Here is a 13,152-nt window from a genome sequence, read left to right as displayed (position 1 = left end):
TTATATTCTTTAAATCATCGCTAGATTATTTATAATATCTAATACTATGTAGATAGTTACTGGTACATGACAAATTCAAGTTTCACTTTTTGGAACTCCCTGAAAAATAAAAAAATTTTTAAAAATATTTTCCATTTGTGGTTAGTTGAATCCACAGATACAGAACTGGCAGATATGGGGGTCCAACTGTAACTTTCAATATGAATCCTTTGTAAAGTGAATAGAGCATCTGCTGAGTTCTAAGATGTTCATGTCCCCCCATGTTTAAATCAGTATGCATCAGCCAATCAGGGGTTCATGTAATGTGCCTAACTCCCTCCCCGAGAAGTTCTTTTATAAAATAGTACCTTAGAGTTAAGGAAGTTTACTTAATGGCTACTATGGATTAGGAACTGTGACGAGCACTTTTTACAACGACTCACCGATTTAATTCTCAGGGTTGGAAGTCCATGTGAGCTTTTTATTTTTCCTGATAATTTGTGGCTCTGAGTTTGGTTGCTTGAGGCTTGTGGGGAAACCGTTGCCCTTGGGTCTGTACAGAACCAACACAGATGCAGCGTCCTTGGATGCCCAGAACCAGACATAAGAGGTAACACCCTTAGCAGGCCTGTCCCCTCTACCCCATGGTGTGGAATCTGTGTGTAATGAATGTTTTCTTTTTCTAAAACCGGGATGGAGCTTGGAACAGCAAATATTTAATCAGAGCAGATTCCCCTCACTAAATCTTGCCAGCTTGTTCAACTCGGAGATTCTTTGCCTAAAAATATTCACCACGTACTGAAGGCTAAATGACTAAGTCACCCATAGAGCATAAAGCAGGTCTTAGTATTTGGAGCAGGGGGTTGTTTGCCTACTGATATTTTGGATGAAGTATGCAGTGCCACATACCCACCCTTTGATGAGCCTAAGGGCCTCTGGCGGTAAACAAGGGTTTTAGGGGAGGGGGGATTTGTGGGGGATGGTAGGGTAGGCGTTCAGGCCTGCTGGCAGTAACGTTCTTCTTGAACTGATCTGAGAAGAAGAGAGAAGTGGGTGTGGGGTAGGGAGGTGGAGAAGAGTCTAATCGGGAAAGATGGGCTGGTGTAGACGAAAGGGATGCTGCCATGCACGTGTTACAGTGGAAGTGAGGGCGGTGGTGTGCAGCAGGGATTAGCTTTGCTGATAGAGTGGGACACGGAAGGGAGGGAAAAGAAGAGTTCCATGAATATTACAGAACAGTAAATCCCATATGAACAAAACAGGAGTAAGTGAGGTGGCATGGCGCCTCCTTTTACAGATTTAATGCAATGTTACCTCCTTATTATCGGTACCACTCATACGGGTGCAGCTTTTGTTTCCTGCTAGAGGCTCTGAAACGTTCACTTGTGTGGCATCCCCCATCACTTCAGTATATGAGGATCTTAACCATGTGAGTTTGCTCACTCACTGTGAAACACTGCTAAAAGTTCAAGGTCCTTCAGAAGGCCCTTCCTGACTTCTCATTACCTGTGTGAGGGCACTTCCTGTATCCTGTATCCTTATCGCTATACTGAAGCAATTTCCAGACCAGCCGTTCTCACTGGGATGCTTCAAGGCGCTTCCAACCCTATATGTTAAAAGCAAACTCCCGATCTGTTCTTTTCAGTTCCACTCTTCATCCTCTGCCAACCCTACTCCCCCACCACCCCAAACAGCTTTAATAAAGCAGAAGAGAACCCTCCCCCCATCCTTCACAGTCCTGCCAACTATGACTTCTAGCCACAGAATTTCTGTTTTCTCTGCTAGTAGTTTACCTTCTTCGATTGTTATCTGGACTGTTAATCCAGTGGCCCTCTAATTTATCCTCCTGCCTCAAACCTGTCCCTTTCCCATATGTTCTCCACTCTGCAGCCAAAGGCATTCCAGCTTAAATAGTTGTTTCCCTTACAGGGTGGGAGCCAGACTCCTTAGCATGGCATACACCTGGCCCTTCCCACCAAGACCCTGCCTTCTTTTGAGCTTCATCTCTTGCCAAGGAATGCTTCTTTAGCATAAATATGTCCCATGCAATATTTAGTCTAAGTATGTCCCAAGTGTTGTTATATTAAAAAATTAGTTATTATTCATCCAAAATTTAAATTTAACTAGACATTCTGTATTTCATTAGGCTTAGTATTTTACCTGGCTTGCTCAAAAATATAGTAGTGTCTCTCTTTATGCATTTATTTCTTGCTCTGATCAAAAAGAAGTTGGAGTTGCAGGAACTTGCTGACTGCAAAATATTTGGCATTTCTTTATGAAATCTTTTTGTTTTTTTTGGCTGTGCCACGTAGCATGCAGGATCTTAGTTCCTCGACCAGGGATCAGACCCGTGTCCCCTGCAGTGGAAGTGGGGAGCATAACCCCTGGACTGCCAGGGAAGTCCCATGAAATCTTTTATAGCTATTCATGGAAATGGAGCTATCCTAATAGGGTCTCAGTATTAATGCTTTTTTGCCTGAGACACTAATTTTGAAAAACATGCTTTGTTTGGAAAAGCATGTTTGAGATTCAGGTGTAGTAATGATTGCAGCCCTTTTCTGAGGGAGGGAACCCTAGTGGAGGAAGATGAACTGCAATTAAGTGTAGTCTTCCTTCTGTTTACGGAAATCTTAATAACCTCCACTGTTGTTGTTTCTTTAGGATATTTTCTGGAGAAGAAACTAAATTATCATGCTTCAGTTTTACCTCTAGTTTTATGTCATTTTTTTTCCTGGTTTTTTTTTTTTTTTTTTTTGTCTTGTGAGTAAAGGCTGTAATGTGATTTTCAACTTATTTTCTGTTCTAAAGAGTGTTCAGCTTTGATGTTGGTAAGAAGCAAGTTTTCTTTTTAACACTGACTAAATCTTTATTTTCTGACATTAATAGAAACGTGCTGCTTGTTCTCATAATGTAAGGTTTTAATTATTCTGATAATGTAAGTGGGTTTTACATTAAAACCTTCTAATTGTACTAGAATAAACCATTATCAACATTTATCAGAAGATTAAGGTCCGTAAATAAAGAGCTCCAGTGGATCAAGAAAAAAAATCCAATTAACTGCCAATTCACAGAGAATAATACAAATGGCCATAAATTTAAGAAAAGATGTGAACCTTACTAGTAATGAGGAAGACGGACATTAAAACAAGATAGTGGTTTTTAACCTTTAAATTTGGTGCTCAGGTTGGGAATGTGAGCAGTCTCAAATGTTACTGGTACGATGTAAAGGCAGCCTTTAAAAGTGTGATTTGACTTTATCTCTTGAAATTTTAAAATGTAGATACTACTTGACCCACTGATTTCATTTCCAGGTCAGGAGCTTATCCTATATAAATAATGGCATATGTGCAATTATTCTCCATATTTATGCATTTCAAGAAAAATCTACCCGTGGGACTTCCCTGGTGGTCCAGTGGGTAAGTCTCCGAGCTCCCAATGCAGGAGGCCTGGGTTCGATCCCTGGTTGGGGAACTAGATCCCACAGGCCGCAACTAAGACATCTGCAGGCCGCAACGATAGATTCCGCATGATAGATTCCGCATGCCGCGACTAAGACTGGCGCAGCAAAAATGAATGGATGAATAAAGAAAAATATACCTGTGTATTATAAGTATCATTTTTTAAAACTCTGATGCTGGATTTCAGAATTCCTTAGGAGTAAGTGGAGGTGGAGTGGTATGTTATGAGCACTGTATTTTTAAGAAAGATTCAGAGAAAGAAAGAGGTCTTTGGAAGAGAGACTTTCTTCTCAGTCTTAATTTCTCTCTGCACATGGTGTATTTCACATTGGATTTTGACTTGTAGGCTGAAAGAACACTCCATTGGCAGCCCTTCTTTTCCTAGTTTTAACAAATTACTTTTTCTCTTTTTCTTCAGATCCCTTTTTTCGAAGATATCTGTAAAGGCATTAAAGCTGGCGACACCTGTGAGAAGCTGGTGGGGTATTCTGCGGTATATAGAGTCTGTTTTGGAATGGCCTGTTTCTTCTTTATATTCTGCCTCCTGACCTTGAAAATCAACAACAGTAAAAGTTGTAGAGCCTATATTCACAATGGGTGAGTCTTTGTGGGTATCCTTTCACCCTTCCTTATATTCAGAGCAACATTCCAGGACCTCTTTCACTCTTCAGACCCTCTGACTGCTTTCCTCTAGTTGAAATTGTTGACACCGATTTTAGGGAAGGTGGAACTTATACTTACCACACAGTGGCCTAAGAACTGGAATCCTATTTGTAACACCTGGTACCATAATGAGAAATGCATTGGAGACAAGAGTTTATTTCTTGTACCAAGAGCTTCCCCCAGATCACTTCCACCCCTGCAACAAAATGGTCTTGCACAATCAGAGGCCACACCGAAGTCTGTCTAATTATGGGAAAAGGCAGTCTCCAGTCACTTAATTACTTCCCCTCCATTTGGAGAGAACAGAATCATGAATTGACACGCTTACCTCTAAGAGGTCTTTTGTCCTTCCTTGAATATCATTTAAATACATTTCCTTTTTTTTTTTTTCTTCCCCTCCAGCTTTTGGTTCTTTAAACTTCTGCTGTTGGGGGCCATGTGCTCAGGAGCCTTCTTCATTCCAGATCAGGAGACCTTTCTAAATGGTACAAATGGGGCATTGGGGGTATCTATTTATTGTGTTTTTATTCACTTTGTAAAACTGTTTGAAAGCGTAGTCCAGGGTGCCTTTGATATTGTAGGTTACTAACTTTCTTGTAGCTTAAAAAAAAAAAAATCCTGCCTCAGCTGCCCACACTTCACCCACCCTCTGTACTTCCTCCCTCCTCACCCCACACCTCCACTTCTCCCTCCCTGGGAGGGGTGAGAGGACCTTTAGTTACTCTACCGGTTGAAGAATTGAAATTAAGGTTATTAGCCTGAAGGGAAAATGAAGCACTTAAAACTTGTTTGAAAACTAGTTTAGCATGTCAGCGTGACCCAGGGAGACCTTGTTCTTTCTGAGCACTGCACACAAACCCAAGGCTTCTCAGCAGCTTTAAATCTGCTGTAGCTATAATGGGGTAAGAAAGGCATCCTCCAGACCATTTCTAAACTTGCCTTATGTGAAACTGTACAACACTGAATTATATCCCTTATCGATAGAACCTACCAAAGTTATTTAATATAATGCATTCAATCATAGCTGAAACAAGGGGCCCTTCTTCATATGAGGTAGGGAGGAGGAAAAAAGCCTGAGTTTTAGAGGTTCAGAACACTGTTCAGACCCAAATGGATTCACTTTCCTTATTAAGATAGTAAAAATACTCACATTGTGAATAAGGAACAGCCATAGTCCCTCAAATAGCCACATATCAGGCTCCAGCTAGTTTCTTAGGGTCATACCGGTTTTATGTACTCCTTAAGGAAGTTGTATCCAAGTTGTCTTTTTACCTAAAATACTGGTAACTAGTTTTCTATTCTCCACAGAGGTCCTTGTATATATTAGAGTAATATACTTAGAATGGGATGGGACCTAGCTGTCCATCCTCTAGCCCAGCTCAGTTGTATTATAGACAACCCAGAGATGTGATGCGCTTATCCAAGGTTTGGGCTTCTCTGTGGCCGACCCAGAAGTAGAACCTGAGTCCGTGGCCCCCCATGTGAACCTCATTTCCTCACTGGACATTGGTGGGTCTCTATCCGGTGAAATTTGAATCCTTGGTTTTTCTGGCATTGTGTGATTTTACTTTTAAATTGAGGGTCATTGTTGATTTTATTAATTACTGCATCTGTTAGGATATCTGGCATTTATTTATAGCATGGAGGTGAAGCTTGGATGCTGTGGTGCCAGATTGCCTGTGTTCACATCCCAGCCCCACCCTTTACTGGCTATGGGACCTTGTCAGCTTACGTGTAGACTCTCAGTTTTTCTCATCTGTAAAGTGGGTGTAATAGCAGTACCCACCTTGTAGGGTTGTGTGGGAATTAAATGTGTTACTGGTACAGGGAGCCTGCAGTAAAAATTAACTGTAGTCATTACTCTCATTTGAGTTAAACACTTGGGACGGTCACCTCATCTCCTTTCGGACGGTCTTCTTTTGCAGCCTGGCGCTATGTGGGAGCCGTCGGAGGCTTCCTGTTCATAGGCATCCAGCTCCTCTTACTTGTGGAGTTTGCACATAAATGGAACAAGAACTGGTATGTGCTTTTATGGAGAGCTTCCACGTGAACTCACTCTCTGACTCAGAGAAAGTGCCCATGATGACAGGAGCTCTACCCCGAGTTGTATTGCCAGCGATTAGCAGCCTGCTTACACCAAAAACAATTTTTGCTTGTTCTCTCCCTTCCCTCCTGCTCTTTGGACCTCTTCATTTACTCCTCTCCCATACTGTTTTTCTCGCCTTTCTACTTTTCCTTTTTCCACTTCATTGCTTTTCACTCTTTGGCTCTCTTTTCCCTGCACCCTCTCATTTGGGCTCTAAGACTTAGCCACACTCAACCCCACTGCTGGCGCCTCACAGCCCCTGCTCCGTGCTTGCGTTAGTGGCTGAAAATTTGGGTAGGCTTTATCTTAGGCTCCCATCCATAGGAGATTAAAAAGAAAAAAGTACTTTGGAGCTGGAGGTTCATTTTCTGCAAAGAATATTCAATGAAATAGTGCTTTTCTTTTTAAAAAAATTTTTGTTCCTTCTCAACTGCCTAAGAGGGGAAGGACCCCTTCATTAGGAAGATCTGTTGTTCTACCTTAGAAAGCCTTCCCGACTTTAAAAAAAATACCCTTTTTAAGTGCCTTGAAAATAGAGTTCACATCCTAGAATACATGGGGAATGCCAAACTATTAATGGCTCGTTTTATTTCTTGCTGAGCCACATTGAGGAAGTGACAGCTAAACAGGGGTCCAGCTCCTTCGGTGCTAAGGCCAGGTTGACTCTCTTTGTGACTCTGGGCAAAGCACTGAAGTGCTCTGTCTTACTTTACTTATAAAATATGAATGAAAATAACTGCCTGCTATATCCAGTAAGGCTTTTGTAATTTTGTAGATTTTGTAGGCATCATGTTATTTTGTACTGTTTGGGCGGGTATCTGAAAGTTCTATATGAATGTGAATTTTATTTTTTATTTTGGACAAAACAAAATATACTGTCCAAATTCTCTCAAAACACTTTTCATCCTGATTATATTCCTCAGCTTGGTAGTAGTAGTAGTTGTTTTGTTTTGGTCTTGTTTTTTTGAAAATCGAATCATGAGATGCCTGAGTGAAAAGATAGGTTAAACATTTTATTATTTGGTAAATATTGGAGTAAGCACCCAAATACCAATTTAAAAATGTTTGCAGCACATTGAATAGTCATACAGGTAGCGCTACAGGCGTGTTTTGGTATTTTTTCAAATCTTTATTTTTGGGGAGGGGGGGCGGGTGCCGCGCTGCGCGGCATGTGGGAATCTTAGCTCCCTGACCCGGCATTGAGCCCGTGCCCCGTGCATTGGAAGTGCAGAGCCGTAACCACTGGACTGCCGTGGAACTCCCCTCAAATCTTAATCTGTATGATAATACAGATTTCTAGGTCTGAGTACATATATAAGTTTATTATTGCATGCTGTCCTGCATTTTGAGTCATCCCTGAAACCTAGTATGTTTGGGGCTTCTACTAGATCTTGTTTCGAGGCAGCAAAGTTTTCCTAAAGATAAGTCAAATGGTTGACTATAGTTTTATGTGACCCTGTTCTCAGTTATACAGAAGAAATATGCACAGTAAGTTGGAAATGCATTTTAATTGATTAAATACCATTCTTTCCATCGATGATAATTCTTTTTTCCGGGGGGGGGGGGCGGGGGCGCTGTACCATGTGGCTTGTGGAATTTTAGTTCCCAGACCAGGGATCAAACCTGGGCCCTTGGCAGTAAAAACGTGGAATCCTAACCACTGGACTACCAGGGAATTCCCTGGTGATTCTTATGTACTTTCATTCTGAATTTTTTATTTGACAAAAGGAATGCATCACACTTTTTTCTAAAATTTTTACAAATAAACTTCGAGTAAGGAACTTATGATAAAATACTAATATCTTTGATACTGAGTGCCTGACTTGCCCATTAAATAGTATGCTTCCTTGAGAATACTTGTGCTTTTTTACTCTGACTTTAATGTTTTGATTGATTCTGAAGCCATTTTCTGGGACTAATTATCGATGCCAAGTTTTAACGGGCATTTTGGAAGAGTTTGATTGCTTTAAAAACTTTCCAGAAACCACCCAATAGGAATGGCTTAAGAGCTTTGCAACGATTGATGTTGCTGTTGTCCCGGCTTTGAGGCCAGTGTCCCAATAAAATCTCTTTTGTCCACATACTCACAGCTGGTTGGTCTGCCTAAAATTAGGATTAAGCTAGGAAATGTACAAGTATTGTTATTTTTATGTAAATTCATCTAATTTAGTTTAAGAGTTTGTCCGAGCAAAAATTGATTCAAATTGGGCGCCCTCCAATCTGGCAGATAGAAAGGAGCTCCGAGGAGCTGTACAAAATAAAAGACGTTCATAGGCAGCAGAGAGCAGGGACAAGGAAGTTATATTAGGCAAAAAAGCAGGTTGGTTATTGTGAGGTAACTTCCCTTCAGGGGATGGCAGGCATCTACCAGTTAGGTGACATAACTAGTGCTAATCAGGGGATTCCTGATTGACTGGTTTAAGATTCCGTTTCTGGGAGAGCTGAAACTCTAAGTTGTGTTGGTTTGGTGGTGTGGGGCTTAGCATAAGCGACTCCTTTCTAAGCCTGTTGTCTTGTTTTTGACACTTTCTAGGTCAATTTTTATAATTCGAAGCATCAGTTCTATATTAAAACTGAAATAACAAAAAGTAAACAGTATATTTAGGTGTTTCTTTTTTGGAGGGAGTTGCATTTTTTTTAAATTAATTTATTTTTATTTTTTTTGGCTGCATTGGGTCTTTAGTTGCGGTGAGCGGGGGCTACTCTTCGTTGCGGTGCGCGGGCTTCTCATTGCGGTGGCTTCTCTTGTTGTGGAGCACAGGCTCTGGGCACACAGGCGCAGCAGTTGTGGCTCACGGACTCTACAGCATAGGCTCAGTAGTTGTGGCGCACGGGCTTAGTTGCTCCGCGGCACGTGGGATCTTCCCGGACCAGGACTTGAACCCACGTCCCCTGCATTGGCAGGCAGATTCTTAACTACTGCGCCACCAGGGAAGCCCTATTTAGGTGTTTCTAATAAAGACCCATTTTCTAGATTTTATTTATTTATTTATTAGATTTTATGGATTTTAAATTAATGTTGTTGTTGGGTTTTGTTTACTCCTAACCCTCACCCGAAGCCTGAGCCCAGACATCTTTCCTAACCTGATAACCTGCTTGCTTCTGTGTCCATACACTCCTCCCCACTGCCCGGTCTTTTTCTAATCTCCATCCAAGGGCTTCTTATTGAGCACTGATTCAAAATTTTTGGACTATTAACTGTGTGCCGGGCACCAAGAGTATAAAGATAATAAGTCACAGCACTTATTTGGGGTGTCTATAGCAGATGTCATTGGGAGGACCAACTGAGTCTGGAGCAGCAGGAATCACAGCCACTCTGCCACCATTGCTGCCTCCAGTTATCCTCTGACAGTTGGCAGTCCTTGCACCAATATTCATTAAGCACCTATTATTTGCCGGGCACTCGACAGTAGGAGAGCAGCAGTGAATGCAACCGTGTCCTGCTCTGTGGAGCTTACATTCTCCTGGGGAGAGGGGCGATAGATAATCAACTTATAATCAAGCAAATACGTACTAGGTTTAATGGTGAAAAGTGGTCTGGAGAAAAAGAAAGGGTGTGGGAGTTGGGGTGAGCAGAGCAGGGAAAGGCTTTCATGACGAGGTGTGAGGGAGACGAAGGAAGTTGGGGAGAGCCTAAGGCAGGATCGTGCTGGCTTCTTTAAGGGGCACAGGGACATCCACTGTGGCTGGACCCCAGTGGTGAGGGAAGAGTGCAAACCACATGGTAGCAGCAGTCAGATTCTGATATAGTCTGAAGTTGGAAGCAGTGGAATTTGCTGCTGGGGATGGCATGGTGGTGGGGAGAGGAGAGGAGCAGGGAGAGAAAAAGACAGCAGTCAAGAGCAACTGCAGTTCTTTAATCTCCCCCCACCCCCACCCCCACCCCTAATGGGAAGAATGGAATTGCCATGTTCTGAGGTTGGGAAGATCACAGAAGAGCATGTTTGGGGATGGAGGTTTGAATATTGGGAAGTTAATCTGGACCTGCCAAGTTTGACATGCAGATTAGACCTCCAAGCGAAGACATTAACAGTTGGATAATAGGAGCCTGGAGTTGAGAGGAGAGGTTAGGGTTGAAGATTTAACCTTGGGAATCTAAGCATAAATTAACTGTTAAGAAAGTCCTTCTTATAGTAATAACATAGCCCAAAAGACTAGTGAGGAAACAGCTGGACCCCACCTACACACTGGTCAGCAGTGTTCACCTTTTTCTACTTAATCCATTTTCTCTCCCTGTCGTCGATTACCATTTGGCTCCTTCCTTTCTCTAGTTTCATTTTCTCTTTTTGCTTTGTGTGCCTTCCCTGTTAGAATAACTGTGGTCATCGGAGCACCTGGCTCCGTTTCAGGAATATGATGGTCATTGTCATTTTGGCCTTTCCTCCCTGTTTTCTTTGTCTCCGGGCTGCAGTAACTTCATAATTGAAACATTTTAGCTGGGTTGCTTGAACACTCTCCAGCTTTGTGAAGATAGTAAGTATGTTGCTTTCTCTGTGAAGGTTTGTGAGAGTGTGGTTACAAAGGGCAATTGAATCCTAAGGCAGATGACAGTGATTCAGTCCATCCCCCTGTTGTTCTGTCCTCTTCATTTAGCATCAATAAGCCCTCTTTTCTTTGTTCTGAACAATTTCTGTAGATTGTTAAATCACTGCTTATTTCTCCCATCCCTTTATTAATGTTTACATAAATCAGAGAGCACATTAACCTCCTCTTTTAGATTCTTTATTGTAAATCCCATTAAAATTTCTACTCTTTTCCCGGCTGATTTTATTCTCCACCCCCCCCCCCTTTTCTTTTCTTTTTTTTGGCCGTGCTGCGTGGCTTGCGGGATCTTAGTTCCCCAACCAGGAATTGAACCTGGACCCCTGGCAGTGAGAGCACTGAGTCCTAACCACTGGACCACCAGGGAATTCCTGTCTTCACTTTTTCTAATGTCAAACTTCTTAATCATACCTGGCATTGTTTGGGAGAAGCAGAACTAGTACAGATTCTCCTTTTCAGTGCAGAGACAGAAGAGCTGAGGTCAGCCAGTCTTTCTCCGGGTGAAGTTCATTTGCTTCTCTCTCCCTAAAGGGAAGATGAGTGTCAGCAGGAGCTGCTGGCAGCACTTGGCTAAGAGACTGGCACCTCCAGGCTCTGTGTTTATGGGGAAAACTCCAACTCCAGCAAAGAGCCACTTTTTAATACTGCCAAAACCTGTCCCAGGGTAATTGACATCCAGAACGGGGAAGCTAGAATAAAGTCTGTGGTGTATTCATTTTAGCTGATGAATACACTTGAGTCAAAGATGGAATTTTATCAGTGTTTAGAAAAAATTCTATCCTTGAGCCAAGAACTTTTTGCATATTTACCTGTACCTTCTAGCTTCTAGTGGGTAAAATGATAGGCCTTTGGATAACTCATTACTATGGGCTGGGGCCTGATAGCATTAGTGAATAATGCCTGAGGGATGATAGATGCTGTCGGAGAATCAATTGACCTGTCTTCTCTCCCCTTCCTCTTCTCCACTTCCTGGAGAAACAGGACCGCAGGCACAGCTAGCAACAAGCTGTGGTACGCCTCTCTGTCCCTGGTGACTCTCATCATGTACTCCATCGCCACGGGAGGCTTGATTTTGATGGCAGTGTTTTATACACAGAAAGATGGTTGCCTGGAAAATAAAATTCTTCTGGGGGTAAACGGAGGCCTGTGTCTGCTTATTTCAGTGGTAGCCATCTCACCCTGTGTCCAAGATCGTAAGCACAGTTTTTTTTTCCATTCTTATTCATATTATAAATGTCTTTGAGCAACACCCCTCCCTTTTTGGAAATTATGGTCATTCCTTAATTTACCATGGGTGGATCAGCAATAGGAAAGGTGGGACCCCAGTGTCCCCTTCATGCCCCACACTGGGGCGAATGTGATAGTCACGCGTGCCTTGTGTCCAAGATTTGAGTGTAATGAAGCCAATAAATAAGGAGATAGATGTTGCCATTACATAATGCACTACAAGGAGCCTTTCAATGGAAAACACCTTTACTGGATATTTAGCTCTTCCCTGTGAACTCTGTGTAAAACTTGAATGAGTGAGAGGGCTACGGAAGGAGCTGTTCTGGGGCTCATCTTTCACTTAAGACCCCTGTGGACCACAAATTGAGGACAGCGTGGTCCCAGAGTCAGGAAGCAGGAAATCCGATCCTGGCTCTGCCAGCAGCTAGCTCCGGGAGCTAACCGTTCTCACACCCCAATCCTTCCTCTGCGAAGCCAACAGAAACCTGTGAGCCTGATCTTGCTCATGGTTGTTTCAAAGCTAAAAGGAAGAGATGATGGAAGTTCATTATTGAAATTGAGATGGTTATTACTCCACCAGTTCCTTTAATTGATCAATTAAGAATTTCCTAAAGCATTAGTATTCAGATTAAAATGTGCTTTGGGTTAAATCCTACTTTTTGAAATAGTTATAATATTTTGAAATATTTGGTTTAATGCCATTAATTGTTAAGGTGAGTCTTATTCCCATGCCAAAGAGCAACATTATGAAAGGGCCTATTTTTTACCTTTATGGGTCATTATAATTTAATAATTATAACTCTGGGAATAAATTTAATCAAATGGAAGACTGGGTGAAACTAAATCCTTTTATGTCTGCAGGTGGTTGAAAATTTCACCAAAAAAAGGATAAATCCCTTTTATCACATCTTGGTTACTCTCAACTATCCGAACAGTTTAATTTAAATATTGTAACATTGAAACCCTTTTCCCAGTGAATGCTCAGTCCCATAGCCTTCTTCTTTGGTTTGGACCAGCTCTGGTATTCCCAAAGGATTTTTTGTCCATTGACAGATACGAGCTTTCTCCCCATCTGGAATCCAGGCCCTCCCTATAAAATCCATCATTTATTTACCCCACTAAACTATGTGATCTCACAAATAACGACGGTAAATTTTCTTTGGAGGTTTTGTGATTTAAGAACTAATGTTATGAACC

The 13,152-nt window shown here is 41.9% G+C and overlaps 1 protein-coding gene across 3 annotated transcripts in view; it reads left to right on the top strand.

Moving 5' to 3' along the window:
• The window catches only part of SERINC5 (serine incorporator 5), a 179,265-nt gene that overhangs the window by 144,846 nt on the left and 21,267 nt on the right, over nucleotides 1–13,152 (top strand). For 2 of the 3 annotated variants that reach the window (XM_073802254.1, XM_033852973.2), the window contains 5 exons: nucleotides 3,291–3,395; nucleotides 3,856–4,034; nucleotides 4,503–4,585; nucleotides 6,026–6,119; nucleotides 11,710–11,921. In XM_073802254.1, coding sequence (XP_073658355.1) covers nucleotides 3,291–3,395; nucleotides 3,856–4,034; nucleotides 4,503–4,585; nucleotides 6,026–6,119; nucleotides 11,710–11,921 — 673 coding nt within the window. The remainder of the gene's footprint in view (nucleotides 1–3,290; nucleotides 3,396–3,855; nucleotides 4,035–4,502; nucleotides 4,586–6,025; nucleotides 6,120–11,709; nucleotides 11,922–13,152) is intronic. The other variant, XM_019929768.3, reaches the window with a different exon arrangement.

The sequence above is a fragment of the Tursiops truncatus genome, chromosome 3 (assembly GCF_011762595.2).
Source record: "Tursiops truncatus isolate mTurTru1 chromosome 3, mTurTru1.mat.Y, whole genome shotgun sequence".
Taxonomy (NCBI): Eukaryota; Metazoa; Chordata; class Mammalia; order Artiodactyla; family Delphinidae; genus Tursiops; species Tursiops truncatus.
Note: the sequence above shows the minus strand (reverse complement) of the source record. Positions and strands in the feature narration are given on the sequence as shown.